The sequence below is a fragment of the Leopardus geoffroyi genome, chromosome C3 (genome assembly GCF_018350155.1).
Source record: "Leopardus geoffroyi isolate Oge1 chromosome C3, O.geoffroyi_Oge1_pat1.0, whole genome shotgun sequence".
In the NCBI taxonomy this organism is placed as follows: Eukaryota; Metazoa; Chordata; class Mammalia; order Carnivora; family Felidae; genus Leopardus; species Leopardus geoffroyi.
Genome location: NC_059338.1, coordinates 89,935,709 through 89,949,331, shown reverse-complemented (window position 1 = coordinate 89,949,331; position 13,623 = coordinate 89,935,709). Strand labels below are relative to the sequence as shown.

The 13,623-nt window shown below is 39.7% G+C and overlaps 1 protein-coding gene across 5 annotated transcripts in view; it reads left to right on the top strand.

Moving 5' to 3' along the window:
* The window catches only part of COL14A1 (collagen type XIV alpha 1 chain), a 213,351-nt gene that overhangs the window by 121,881 nt on the left and 77,847 nt on the right, over positions 1-13,623 (top strand). For all 5 annotated transcript variants that reach the window (XM_045453805.1, XM_045453809.1, XM_045453810.1 and 2 more), the window contains exons 29-34: positions 220-384; positions 969-1,007; positions 1,138-1,276; positions 5,919-6,061; positions 9,315-9,424; positions 11,507-11,665. In XM_045453805.1, the coding sequence (XP_045309761.1) occupies positions 220-384; positions 969-1,007; positions 1,138-1,276; positions 5,919-6,061; positions 9,315-9,424; positions 11,507-11,665 (755 nt within the window). The remainder of the gene's footprint in view (positions 1-219; positions 385-968; positions 1,008-1,137; positions 1,277-5,918; positions 6,062-9,314; positions 9,425-11,506; positions 11,666-13,623) is intronic.

Genomic DNA, 13,623 nt, shown 5'->3' with positions numbered 1-13,623 from the left:
GGGTTTCTTTAAAATGGAAAACTGCCTCAGGGATGATGGAGTCATCATCATGTAGTGAAATATGTGCATGCAGAATTCTGGTGGACTGTGGAAAATGACTTTTCCACCCCCCACCCGGCCTCCTTCATAAACACATTTTAAATATTGGAACGTGTCTTATATTGCATTATTTGTATCTTGTGCAGTTTGAAGTAATCGAAATCCCTTCCCCTTCCCCAGGCTACAGCATCTTTGCTGTTGGTGTGGCCGATGCGGATTACTCAGAGCTGGTTAGCATTGGCAGCAAGCCCAGCTCACGGCATGTCTTCTTCGTGGATGACTTTGACGCCTTTAAGAAAATTGAAGATGAGTTGATTACTTTTGTCTGTGAAACCGCATCAGCAAGTTAGTTCTTTGGAATTTGTACTTCACTCATGTTGCTTAATGGTTGAAATATTTAATACCGGTTAAATCATGAGTCCTGTCTTGATCCAAGGAAAGGGTATTGACTCGCAAGCTGTTTATTATGCGGACGTGAAGTTTTGTGGTTTTGAGCATTGGGAAGTAAACCTCCCCTCTCCCTGTTTTCGGGTTTTAGGTAAAGACTTTTCCTAATGAGGGGAGAGTCTGTGCCTAAAAACAGCCCTGCTTAAAAGCTGCAGCAAATGGTTTCAAATGTATTAAGACTGCTCATCAGGGTAGCACATTAGAAGTGAGACTTCTCCCAACACGTGCTCTCAAGAGACCACCATAGATTTTAATAGACGTGTGAGAGGAGAAGGAAGCCTTGTCCTTTTGGTTGTAATGGGCCAAGCGAGAGCATTTCAGTCTTTAGGAATCCACAGAAAACCATAGCCACATCTGGTTTGGATTCCCTTCACAGTTGACTTCCGCAAAGATTATGTTAGCTTCCTGTTCTCAGGATGGGGAAAGAATATGTTTGGAAAATATCTAAATTAGTGTTTTATATTGTTTGTTTCATTTCCTAGCCTGCCCACTGGTGTTCAAGGATGGCATTGATCTTGCAGGTATGCATTATCACAATTTTTCCAAAAGCAAATACATTAGCTCTCACTTGGGGTCCAGAATTTTTTCATAGACTAATTTTGAAATTTAAAATCCTTAAATGCCTGCATTTTTCTTTCTTTCTCTTTTTAGGATTTAAGATGATGGAAATGTTTGGTTTGGTTGAAAAGGATTTTTCATCTGTGGAAGGGGTTTCTATGGAGCCTGGTACCTTCAATGTGTATCCCTGTTACCGAATTCATAAAGATGCCTTGGTTTCCCAGCCAACCAAGTACGTTTCCATTGCAAGATATTAAAGCCAATCATTTGTTACTATAGCTCAATGTGAAAATTGTGTCAACTTGAAATATGCTATAATAGTTCCCAGTAGGATTTTCCATGATGATAGAAACAGGTGATGTTCAGATTGCTTTGTTTAGAAACCTCAGACTCATGCATAATGCTGGTTGAATTTTAATATCTGTTAGTCTGAGGAGATGTATATAGATAGTTTACACTTACCTAGTGCTGCTGTATACCAAGCATCGTTCTAAGTGATTATGTATATTAACTCACTCAAAGCTCCAAACATTTCTATGGATTAGATTCAGTTATTGTCTCAATTCTGCAAATAATAAAACTGAAGCACAAAGAAGCTAAAAGACTTGAATGAGATCACATGGTTTGTTTACTGAAAATACTGGGATTTGCACTTGGCAATCAGGCCCCAGGGCCCACATCCTGAACCATTTCATGCCAGTGCCGTGAATTCAGCTGATTTTTAATCTTTGAGAGATCACAACAGCAACTCCATATAGTTGAAAAGTAGTGTCGGGATTATGTAAAAATCACATTATCTACTCGCTTTACAGTTTGTGATACAACTACAGATTCTTGCCAATTTATAGCAATTCTGCAAACTCTGGGGGTACTTGAGATTGCAGGTTGGGAATTCCTGGTTCAAGGAATCATCTCTCAAGATGTTGGGTATTTTACATTCCAAATCAACATTTGTTTTTGTCTCCAAATGCCTTCGGTATTGTAATGTGAAACATTTTCAAAGTCCAGATTTTGATGTAGTGCACGCGTGTGCATGAAAAAATGGGAGAGAACGTATTAGAGTATTAAACTCATCTATCCAATTTATCTACAAGTTGCTTTTCTTTTTTTTTTTTTTTTTTTCAACGTTTATTTATTTTTGGGACAGAGAGAGACAGAGCATGAATGGGGGAGGGGCAGAGAGAGAGAGGGAGACACAGAATCGGAAACAGGCTCCAGGCTCTGAGCCATCAGCCCAGAGCCCGACGCGGGGCTCGAACTCACGGACCGCGAGATCGTGACCTGGCTGAAGTCGGACGCTTAACCGACTGCGCCACCCAGGCGCCCCATATCACATCAACAAGTTGCTTTTCCATCTTCTTCAAAATATTATTTATTAAATTCTAGCCTATTACAGTAGTATCCAAATTATTGTGTTGTGCTTCATTTGGGAGAATAATATTTGAAATGAGATCTCTATTAGTAATTTAAACTATTTACTGTTAAAAGTATAGCTTCATTTTCTAGAAAATTGTTATAAATGCCTTTGACCTATATAGAATATATGTGGTTTTCGTTTTTTGTTTTCTTTTTTTACGTAGTCTAGGAATGAATATTAAATTTGTTTTTACATTTATTTATTTTTGAGAGACAGAGAGAAACAGAGCACAAGTGGGGGAGGGGCAGAGAGAGAGGGAGACCCAGAATCTGAAGCAGGCTCCAGGGTCTGAGCCGTCAGCCCAGGGCCCGATGAGGGGCTTGAACTTACGAACCGTGAGATCATGACCTGAGCCGAAGTCGGACGCTCAACCGACTGAGCCACCCAGGAGCCCCTAGGAATGAATATTAAAATGGATATTTGAAAAGTTTTTCCTGGAAGCCTAGCCAAAAATGAGAATTGTCAAAGGGAAGATCCTCTGCCCCACTGAAATGGCTCATCCAGTGGGCAATGCCGTCCAGTTGCTAAATCCATTCAATGGCTCACAGCCCTCATCTCACTCCACCTGTCACCAGCATTTGACAATTTCTCACTTCCTCCTCCAGATTTCACTCTCCTCATTGGACTTCTGGGACACACCCTCTTGAGCTTCTGTCTACATTACTGGCTGTTCCATTTCAGTGCTGCCTTTTCTTGCCTCCACTTCTTCATGTTGGAGGGATTAGGCCTGGATCCTTGTTTTCCCTGTCTATACCCTGATGATCTTTTGAATAGTATTCAGCATTGTTTATATGCCAATGACTCCTAAGTTTGTATTTCCAGTCTAGACCTATTTCCCCAATTTAGACCTGTGTGTGTAATGGTGTACTAGACATCTTGCTTGGATATCTAAATGGGCATTTCAAACTTTGTATGTTCAAGACCACATCCCTGACCCTCACTCCAGAACCAGCTTCACTTATTACCTTTTTCATCTTAATGACAACTACATCTAATTAGTTTCTCATGCAAAATATTTGACACTTGCTCTCATGCTCTATATCCATTCTACCGAGGAATCCTATTGTCTGTGCCTTCTCATCACCTCCATTGCCTTCACCCCATATGAGGCACTGTCATCTCTTCCCTAGATCACTGCAGCAGGCTTTTAATGCTCCCTGCTCCTACCTTTGCTTTCCCAGAGTCTGTTCCCCAAGAAGCAGTCAGAGTGATTCTTTTAAAATGTAAATCATGCCATTCCAAAATCTGAAATTGATTCTCCATTCCCCTTGAATTAAAAGTCAAAGCTCTTGGGGCGCCTGGGTGGCTCAGTCGGTTAAGCGTCCGACTTCAGCTCAGGTCACGATCTCGCGGTCCGTGAGTTCGAGCCCCGCGTCGGGCTCTGGGCTGATGGCTCAGAGCCTGGAGCCTGCTTCCCATTCTGTGTCTCCCTCTCTCTCTGTCCCTCCCCCATTCATGCTCTGTCTCTCTCTGTCTCAAAAATAAATTAAAAAAAAATAAAAAAAAAAAAAGTCAAAGCTCTTGAGTGGCCCATCTGGCTCAACCTTATTTGGGTACCTATCACCTCTTTGACTTTACTTCCTTCTTACCTGTCTCCTTCAGTCCATTCTCCAGACACATAAGGCACACTCCGTTTTGGTGTCTTTGTACTAGGTGGATGTCTTTGTCTTTGAGTTTTTCTTCAGATATAACCTTTTCAATGAACCTTTGCTCAAATGTAACCTTCTCAATGAGGCTTTGAAGTGAAACCGGCAGTGAGCACTTCAATTAACATTGCAAAATAGTACATTCCAGCATTCCCAATCCCTATTAAACGGCTCTATTGTTCTTGTTTTGTTTTTTGTATGGCATGTTTGCCTTCTAATACACTGTTTAATCCACACTGCTGGAATTTAATGTTTCTACAAAGAGAGGAACATTGTTGGTTTTATTCATTGACATAGCTTAAGTGCCTATTACAATGTCTGGCATATAGTAGGCACACAATAAATGTTAGATGAATGAATTAACTAATATATAAACAAAATGAATGAAATGAAACATTTTTTTTAACGTTTATTTATTTTTGAGACAGAGACAGAGCATGAACGGGGGAGGGGCAGAGAGAGGGAGACACAGAATCTGAAACAGGCTCCAGGCTCTGAGCCATCAGCCCAGAGCCCGACGCGGGGCTCGAACTCACGGACCGCGAGATCGTGACCTGAGCTGAAGTCGGACGCTTAACCGACTGAGCCACCCAGGCACCCCAAAATGAAACATTTTTATTTATTCAAATCAAACTTTCATTTTCAAATTCATGCTAAATTCCCATATTCTCAAATTTATCCACTGTTATGGGGCTCCTACATGTGGAAAGGGCTATATTTGTTGCTTCAAGGAAAAAGTTTAAAATATATAAGAGATCCACTTAATTGTTAGAGAGAGATAAGCTGGCGTTGCAGGTGTAGTTTCCTGGAGGCAGATCCAGAGGTGGAGACAAGTATGCAAGGAAGTTGATGTGGGTATACTCTCCTGCAAGGGAACAGAAAGAGGTGAGATGAGACAAAAGAGAGAAATGAAGCTATGAAGCAATATCAGTGAGACTCTCAGTTGCTCCACATACAGGAGTTCTGAAAATGGAGCTACCTCGATTGGAATGAGAGGCTCTGGTCTTCATATGCCCTCAAACACCAGCTATTGAAACAGCTGCCAAAAAAAAGTTGGCATGACTTTCGGGGAGGCTTTTCTTCTGCTGAGGCAATTTTAGAAGCAAGTTGGTATTTGAGAGTTGTCTACACACATCACTCCCAGAAGCAGGAGTTGCATATTCTCAATTCTTGAAGGTAGATCTGGAATGGTACACCCCAGCACGAAGCATGGACAAGAATGCAGCTAACTACAACTTACAGTAGAAAGTGCAAATGTCTTTATAAAACGACTGTAGTTGAGATGAGCACTAGGTGTTATATATAAGTGATGAATCACCGAATTCTACTCCTGAAACCATTATTACATGATATGATAACTAACTTGGACTTAAATAAAATGAAAAATAAATAAATAAAAAGTCTGTAGATAAACATTATTTATAATACCAAAACTTTTGAAATGACTTAAATGTTTGATAAGAAGTGACCAGTTAGATAAATTACAGAACAGCCAGACAAGAAAAGATTGTACAGACGTTAAAGATCATACTTTAAAAAAAATTGAAGGAAATACGAACGGTGTAGTAATTGCTGCTAAGAAGAAAGAAGGGGTAGCATTATATAGATTGGAGAAATACTTACAGACATTCTTTAAAAACTGGAGGGAAATGTACCACATCAAAACAGTGGTCACCTCCATGGGATTAATGGTGATCTGTTATTTTTTTTTTTTCTGTTTTTCCTAAATGTTTTAAGTGTATTTGCTTTTATAATCAGATAAATAACTTTTTTTTAAAGGAATGCAATAAATGTTTTTTTCCCATTTTCAGGTATTTGCATCCAGAAGGATTGCCCTCTGACTACACAATGAGTTTTCTATTCCGGATTCTTCCTGACACTCCAGAAGAGCCATTTGCTCTTTGGGAGATTTTAAATAAAAATTCTGACCCATTGGTTGGAGTCATTTTGGATAGTAAGTGTATCTATTTACATATTTGCACCCACATGTGTGAGTACTGTGTATAACATACCATGCTGTCTTGCCTGTTTTGTGTATGATTGGCCTTGAAGAGCATGGGTTTGAACTGCCTGAGTCCACTTCCACAAGGATATTTTTTGGTAAATGTAGCACAATATTGTAAGTACATTTTCTCTTCCTTATAATTTTCTTCATAACATTTTATTTTCTCTAGCTTCCTTTATTGTAAGAATATAATATATAATACCTAGAACATACAGAATATGTGTTGATGGACTGTTTGTGTTAGAAGTAAGGCTTCTGGCCAACAGTAGGCCATGTGTAGTGAAGTTCGGGGGAGTCAAAAGTTACATGTAGATTTTCTGCTACTTGGGGTGTTGGTGGCCCTAACCCTCACATTATTCAAGGATCAATTATATACTGTAGAGTAACTCATTTATCTTAAACCCTGAGTAAATACTGACAACAAATTATGTGCCAGTTGATTCATTCACTGATCCACTCATTCTTTCAACAAACATTCATTGAGTTTCTACTATGTGCCAGCGCTAGGCTCTGGGATTCGGTAGTGGGCAAGGTAGAGAGAGAGAGACAATTACTGAGATAGTAAAGATTTTAGGAAGAGCAAAGTTGATGGTGGGGGAATGGGGAAGGCCAGTGGGAGGGGAGAAACCAGAATCATTTTTTGTACATGGATATGATAAGTGGAAGATTCTTCTTTTGGGGTTTCTTGACCCAGTTCCAGTGTGTGTGTGGGAGGGGTGTCGGGAGGGTGGAGAGTTTTGCATACAACATCAAACAGTTCTCAGATACCAGCAGGATGTCTGAGAATTCAGCTCAATTCTAGTACTGTCAACCCAGACGTAGCATCAGATTCCGTAGGTTAACGGTTCAGGCCCATAAGACTGTATCCTGCCACCCCTCTTTCAGACTCCAGTTGCAAGCCAGGCTGTTACCTGTGTTTCTGGTTGGCTACAAACAGAAGTTTTCCTGCAACACGACCCCCCACCCCCTGCCCAAAGAAAATCAATCAATCAATCAATCAATCAATCCCACGAGCTTGTCCTTGGATTTGATTAATTTGCTAGAGTGGCTCATGGAACTCAGAGAATCATTTTGCCTGCTAGATTACTGCTTTATTATGAAACGATATAGCTCAGGGACAGCCAGGTGAAACAGATGCATAAGGCCAGGTATGTGGGAAGAGGCACAGAGGGTCTCTGCCCTCTCCAGGCATGCCACTTTCCCTAGTCTCCATGTAGTCAGCAACCTAAAAGCTCTCTGAACCCTGTTGTTTGGGTTTTTATGAGGTTTCATTAAACAGGCGTGATTTATTAAATCATTGGCCATTGGCAATTGAACTCAATTTCTAGCAACTCTCCACTCCCAAGAGGTGGGGGAAGAAGTAGGATTGAAAGTTCCAACTGTAATCACAGGATTGGTTCTCTTGGCAATCAGCCCTCCATCCTTAGGTTGCCTAAGGGCTTTCCAAAAGTTACCTCATTAATGTAACAAAAGACATCTTTGTAGCTCTTATCACAGAAAATTCCAAGTGCTTTAGGAGCTGTGAGCCAGGCACCATGGACCAAGACCAAATACATATGAGAAATACTTATTTGTTCATCTGAATGACCAAATATATATCACAGTGCCTATTTCATATCCCAGAAAAAAATGCCAGATTTGCAGCAACATATTTGGGGAAGAATTCTGGGATGGGGATATAAATTTGCAAGTTGTATATGTGTGGCATATAAGCCATGATACTGTGTGAGATCATCTAGAGAGTGAGTGGGAAGAGAAGAGGTCTGAAGACAGGGGCATCCCATTGTTTGGAGGTTAGAAAGTTGAGGGGAGCCAGTGAAAGAAGCTTCTCAATCACATGCTCTTGGATGTCACCCATGATGATCATTTAAAAGGATCATCAGGTTTTCGGTTAATGTCACTAAGTTTTCTAAAGACGTTTTTAGTTTAGGATTCCAATCAAGCTAGGAACCAAAATTTGGTGGCTATTGTTAGGTGCTAACTCACAGCCAAACATGATATTGTGAAAGCATTTTGCATGCATACTGAAACTAAGGGAAAGCCGTAGATTAAAGGGGTATAAATAATTAGCTCCCTATGCACATGAAACTTAAAAACCAAGAAATCTCTCAAAATGATTAAGACTAGCTCGTTCCCTTTGATATCACAATGAATAATTACCATGTAACCTAGGAATTAATTAGTGAAAAAAATGCCTTTTTTTAATTTTTTGTAATATAGTATTCCTTGTAACATGAAATCCTGAAGATTAGGAAGATTTCGTTTGTTTGTGGATTTAGTTTGTTCATAATAAAAGGCATACTGGAATATCACTCTTCTGGAACAGTATAAATTGCATGGCCTAGAAAAGCTGGTTGCTCCAGTGGGTCAATAAAGCAAAGGGTCTGGTTTCTAGGTCTTAAGATATGAATAGCTTTATTCTCCCTTTTTGTCTGCCTCTAGTCCCAGCTTCAGACAACCGTCTCTGAGCAAGGTGTTGGGGATGAAGTACAGGGAAGAAAGTACAGAGGAAGAGTATATGTAGGGGCCCAGCCTCACCATCATCACTACATGGTTAACTGGCCAGCTGAAAGCCTGGGGCAACCCAAGGACTATAGATCATTTCCGTACTCACTCATCACTCTGTTCTAAACACAGCCTTAAGGGACGCCTGGGTGCCTCCGTCGGGGCTCAGGTTGTGATCTCACAGTTTATGTGTTCAAGTCCTGCGTCGGGCTCTGTGCTGACAGCTCAGAGCCTGGGGCCTACTTCAGATTCTGTATCTCCCTCTCTCTCTCCTCCTTCTCCTCTCCTGCTCATGCTCTGTCTGTCTGTCTCTCTCTCTCTCTCTCAAAAATAAATAAGCATTAAAAAAAATTTTTAAAATATAGCCTCAAAACAAAGGATGCATTATTTTCAGTGTTGAATTTTTTGTAAAAAAATTAAAAAAATTTTTTATGTGTTTATTTTATTACTAATTTTTGAGAGAGAGACAGAGTGTGAGTGGGGGAGTAGCAGAGAGGGAGACACAGAATCTGAGGCAGGCTCCAGGCTCTGAGCTGTCAGCACAGAGCCCGACGTGGGGCTCGAACCCACCAACCACAAGATCATGACCTGAGCCAAAGTAGGACGCTTAACCGACTGAGCCACCCAGGCAACTTGAATTTTAGAAAAATTATTTACCCATTATAATACTTTCTAAACTTTATTTTTCTTTGATTAGATGGTGGTAAAACCTTAACATATTTCAACTATGACTACAGTGGGGATTTTCAAACGGTTACTTTTGAAGGACCTGAAATTAGGAAAATTTTCCATGGCAGCTTTCACAAGGTGAGTAATGCTTTGTACACATATTTTCTTTGTTTGCTGTGTGCAAAGTAACAGAGACGTATATTCTTTATTCTATTTGTTGTGGACCAAGCAGCAGAGAAGTGTAAAAAAAAAAAAAAATCCCACGGAGCTTTAGATCTCATATTTTCATTGGAGTAAGAATTATCTGTGGGCTTATTCTGGTTTGGTAGTTCTAAGATGCGACCCCAAGCTGTGCATTTTTATCAGGTACCCAAAAAGTGGTCCAGGCTCATACTTGGAGGAACAATTACAGGGTACTGTATTACTAGGAAGACAGTTGTTAATTTGCTACATGATGTGTGATGTGAAGAGGATTGCTGGTCTACCCAGCCACCAGTGTAGATGAAAGCCCAGTCAGCTAAATCATGTTAAAATGTGAAGATAGTTTGTACTGATATTTTTACACATACACAGATAACCCCTCACTACCATTATAAAAGTTATTGTGAGGAAGAATTTTGTAAAACCTGACTGACTGTAGTTCTCATTTCTACCTGGTATTTGTGATAGAATTCTGCCCCTTACCACTTCGTATCTCTGAAACACTTAGTTTTGGGGTTGCAAGAGTAGATCCCACATTTACTGTTTCCTTTGTGCTTAGCAAATGACCCCACTGATCTCTGGGCTGTGAAGGAATGCAGTCTGCCAAGACCACAGGGAGAGCAGCATTTAGAGGTGGTGCTGCAAAAAGCCTTGCCTCTTGACCCTCCTTCTTGTGTGTTCAGTGAAGGAAGGGATGTTGCAAGCAGTCTTCCTCTTGGCTTCTGTCTCCTGACCTAGATCACGGTCAAGTCCTAACTGACACAACTTTGCTACTTTTTGGAGTTTCAGCTACCATAGCTGCATAAGAACAACTGCATACCAACGTTCTTAATCGTCTTTGCACACAAAAAAAGTTGCATACAAAAAACTGTTTATGTTTAAAAGAACACAACCAGAAGTAAAGTATCTTAAAAACATGAGATGCAGGTAGAGATTTATTAGTTCATGATTCAAAATAGTTCCATTAGCATCTCTTTGGATTTATTGTCATTTACTCACCACATTCCTCTGGGTATGATTCGTTCTTGGTTAAGCAGAGTGTATTGCAAAGCGGTCAAGAAAAATTATAAGGGAGATGAAAGCATGAGAGATCCGTGAGTATTAAAAACCACATGGCCGGGGGTTCCTGAGACTGCTGCTTTGGATTCTGTGTCTCCCCCTCTCTCTGTTCCTCCCCTGCTTGCTCTCTCTCTCTCAAAAATAAAAAAGATAACACACATTTTTACAAATCCTCACAAAGAATGTATACACTCCTGAATATATTACTATAGACCTGAAAATTCTAGAAATTTCACTTTGAGAAAATTGTGCCACACATTAAGCCAAAAGGCTTTATTTCTTTTGGTCCTGGAGTCACCAGAAAGAATTCCTCCCTCCTCTTTAGATTCTAGATCTCCTCTCTTCATCTTAAATTAAATAAGTATTATGAAAATGAGGTTTGCGGACAACTGGAAGGTACCATAGATAACTTTTGCTGGTAAATCAGCATTTTTTATTTTAATATTTTCATGTTCATTTCCACGTGCATTCAGAAAAGGTATAATTAGTGCACCCATCCTGTCATTTCAGGATATTGCTGCTTTAAACATGTTTTTAAAATTTTTTAATGTTCATTTTATTTCTGAGGGGGAGAGAGAGAGAGAGAGAGAGAGAGAGAGAGAAGGAGAGAGAGAAACAGAGCATGAATGGGGAAAGGCAGAGAGAGAGGGAGACACAGAATCTGAAGCAGGTTCCCAGGCACCCCAGGATATTGCTGCTTTAAAGAAACACTAGATTGGGAACGCTTTTGAAGTCATTTTGAAAAAAAATGTTAATTAAATAAAGATAGAAGTGCTACCTGAATGTGGGACAGTCATGGTGGTAGTAAAAGTAGAACCTTTCTCTTGTAGCAAAATGCATAGTGCCAGAATTCCTTCCCTTCCCTTTCCTACTTTTTAGTGATGAATCACGCAGTTATGTAAGTTTGGTTGATATTTCTTCCTGCCTCTTACCTCCTGAAACATCTTTACTTTTACCCAGATACACATTGTTGTCAGCAAGACTTTGGTCCAAGTGGTTATTGACTGCAAGCACGTGGCTGAGAAGGCAATAAATGCCTCAGCTAATATCACGTTGGATGGTGTTGAAGTCCTGGGAAGAATGGTCAGATCAAGGGGACCAAATGGAAATTCTGCACCAGTAAGTGGATAAACAAGTGAAGCTGTGCTGTTATAGGGGGAAAACAAGGGTTTTCCAGGGGGGAAATTTGGTAAGAGAATGGATGGATGGATGGATGGATGGATGGATGGATGGATAGATGGATGGTTGGGTAAATAGATAACAGCCTCTTTAAATGAATGAAAATATACATTCAAAGTTCTTGGCAGTAAACCTCTGCTATATTGTAATAAGGATAATGTTCCAGGAATTAGACTAGTGTGTTTTCTAAAGGCATTTTAAAATGCATATGGTAAAATATTCATCAAATGGTTTATGGCATAAATGGTTTGTTAATGAGAATCGAAACTGTAAATCAGACCTCTAAATAAGCAAATATAAATTCGTACAAAATATATGACTATAATACACAGGAGATTTATGTAAATTTCTCATTTGGGTTAGATTTGGGCATTTTTAAATGAGATTTTTATTATTGGTAATGTGAAGTTTACCCTTTAATCATTAAGTTATTTAAGTAACAAATCATTTTAAGACAATATATTTTCATCATATAGCATAGAATTTAAAACTAGGAGACTTCCAATTGGCAAAGAAATCACATTCCTTTCTTTCACTGCCCACAAAAAAGAATAGTGTACATAAGCTTTTGTTTTTACACCTTGTGTTCACAGCCAATTAGCGACATTCTCTCATTTGAGTCATTCTATAATTAGAACCAATTAGCCTAGAAGGCATTTTATTCTTGGAAGCAATTCCAACTATTTTAATGAACATTTCTATGTAACAGAATAATCAAGGTAATTATGAGTCACTATTATTGTCTTCCGCTTTCTAGATTTGTAGAACTAGCCAGCAATATGGAACTGGAGAATGCCTTGATGGTTTTCAAAGTCTTTCTAAGCTGAAGATCACTTTATACAAATGAAATCTTCTAGTATGTCAAATAAATAAATAAATAAGATTAAAACAGTCTCATGCTAATTGAAGGGGAGAGAGGACATGGAGGAGCAGGTGTCCCCACCCTTCAAAGCAGTTCTGTTCAAAACAGTTTCAGAGTGGTCAAGTGATTTCCTCCCGGACACTTCGCTATTTAGTGGCATTTCTCTTTGTAACAATACAAGGGAAATCTTTGTGTATATAGGGAAACCTTAATGCTTTCAGACCTTGAGAGATGTGTGCTGATTAGCTTAACAATTAGTGTTGATGTGTCTTTAAAAATACTTTTGTTTCTACTTTCCTTTGGAGAAGCATGGATTAGATGTTCAGAAAGAGAGACTATGAAAGCTATGGAAGGCTCTCTTATTTTCGGTTATGGTAAGGGACTTTTAAGAATGCTTACATTAGTGCAATTGTTGGGTCATAGGGTAATTCTATTTTTAATTTTTTGAGGAACCTCCATATTGATGGGCAGTAAGGAGGGCACTTGTTGGGATGAGCACTGGGTGTCATATGTAAGTGATGAATCACTGGGTTCTACTCTTGAAACCATTACTACACTGTATGTTAACTAACTTGAATTTAAGTAAATAAATTTTTAAAATTTTTTTTTTTTTTTCAACGTTTATTTATTTTTGGGACAGAGAGAGACAGAGCATGAACGGGGGAGGGGCAGAGAGAGAGGGAGACACAGAATCGGAAACAGGCTCCAGGCTCTGAGCCATCAGCCCAGAGCCCGACGCGGGGCTCGAACTCACGGACCGCGAGATCGTGACCTGGCTGAAGTCGGACGCTTAACCGACTGCGCCACCCAGGCGCCCCTAAATAAATTTTTAAAAAGTATGTTTACATTATAACCTTTTGCAAGGATAGTGCCTAAAGTGAAGAAGGAAGCCCCGTGCTCCTCCCAAAGCCGAAGTCAAAACAAAAGCTTTGAGGGCCAAGAAAGCAGTGCTGAAAGGCATCCACAAACACATCCACACACATACACACACACTTCCTAACCTTCTGAGGGTCCAAGACATTGTGTCTCCAAAGGC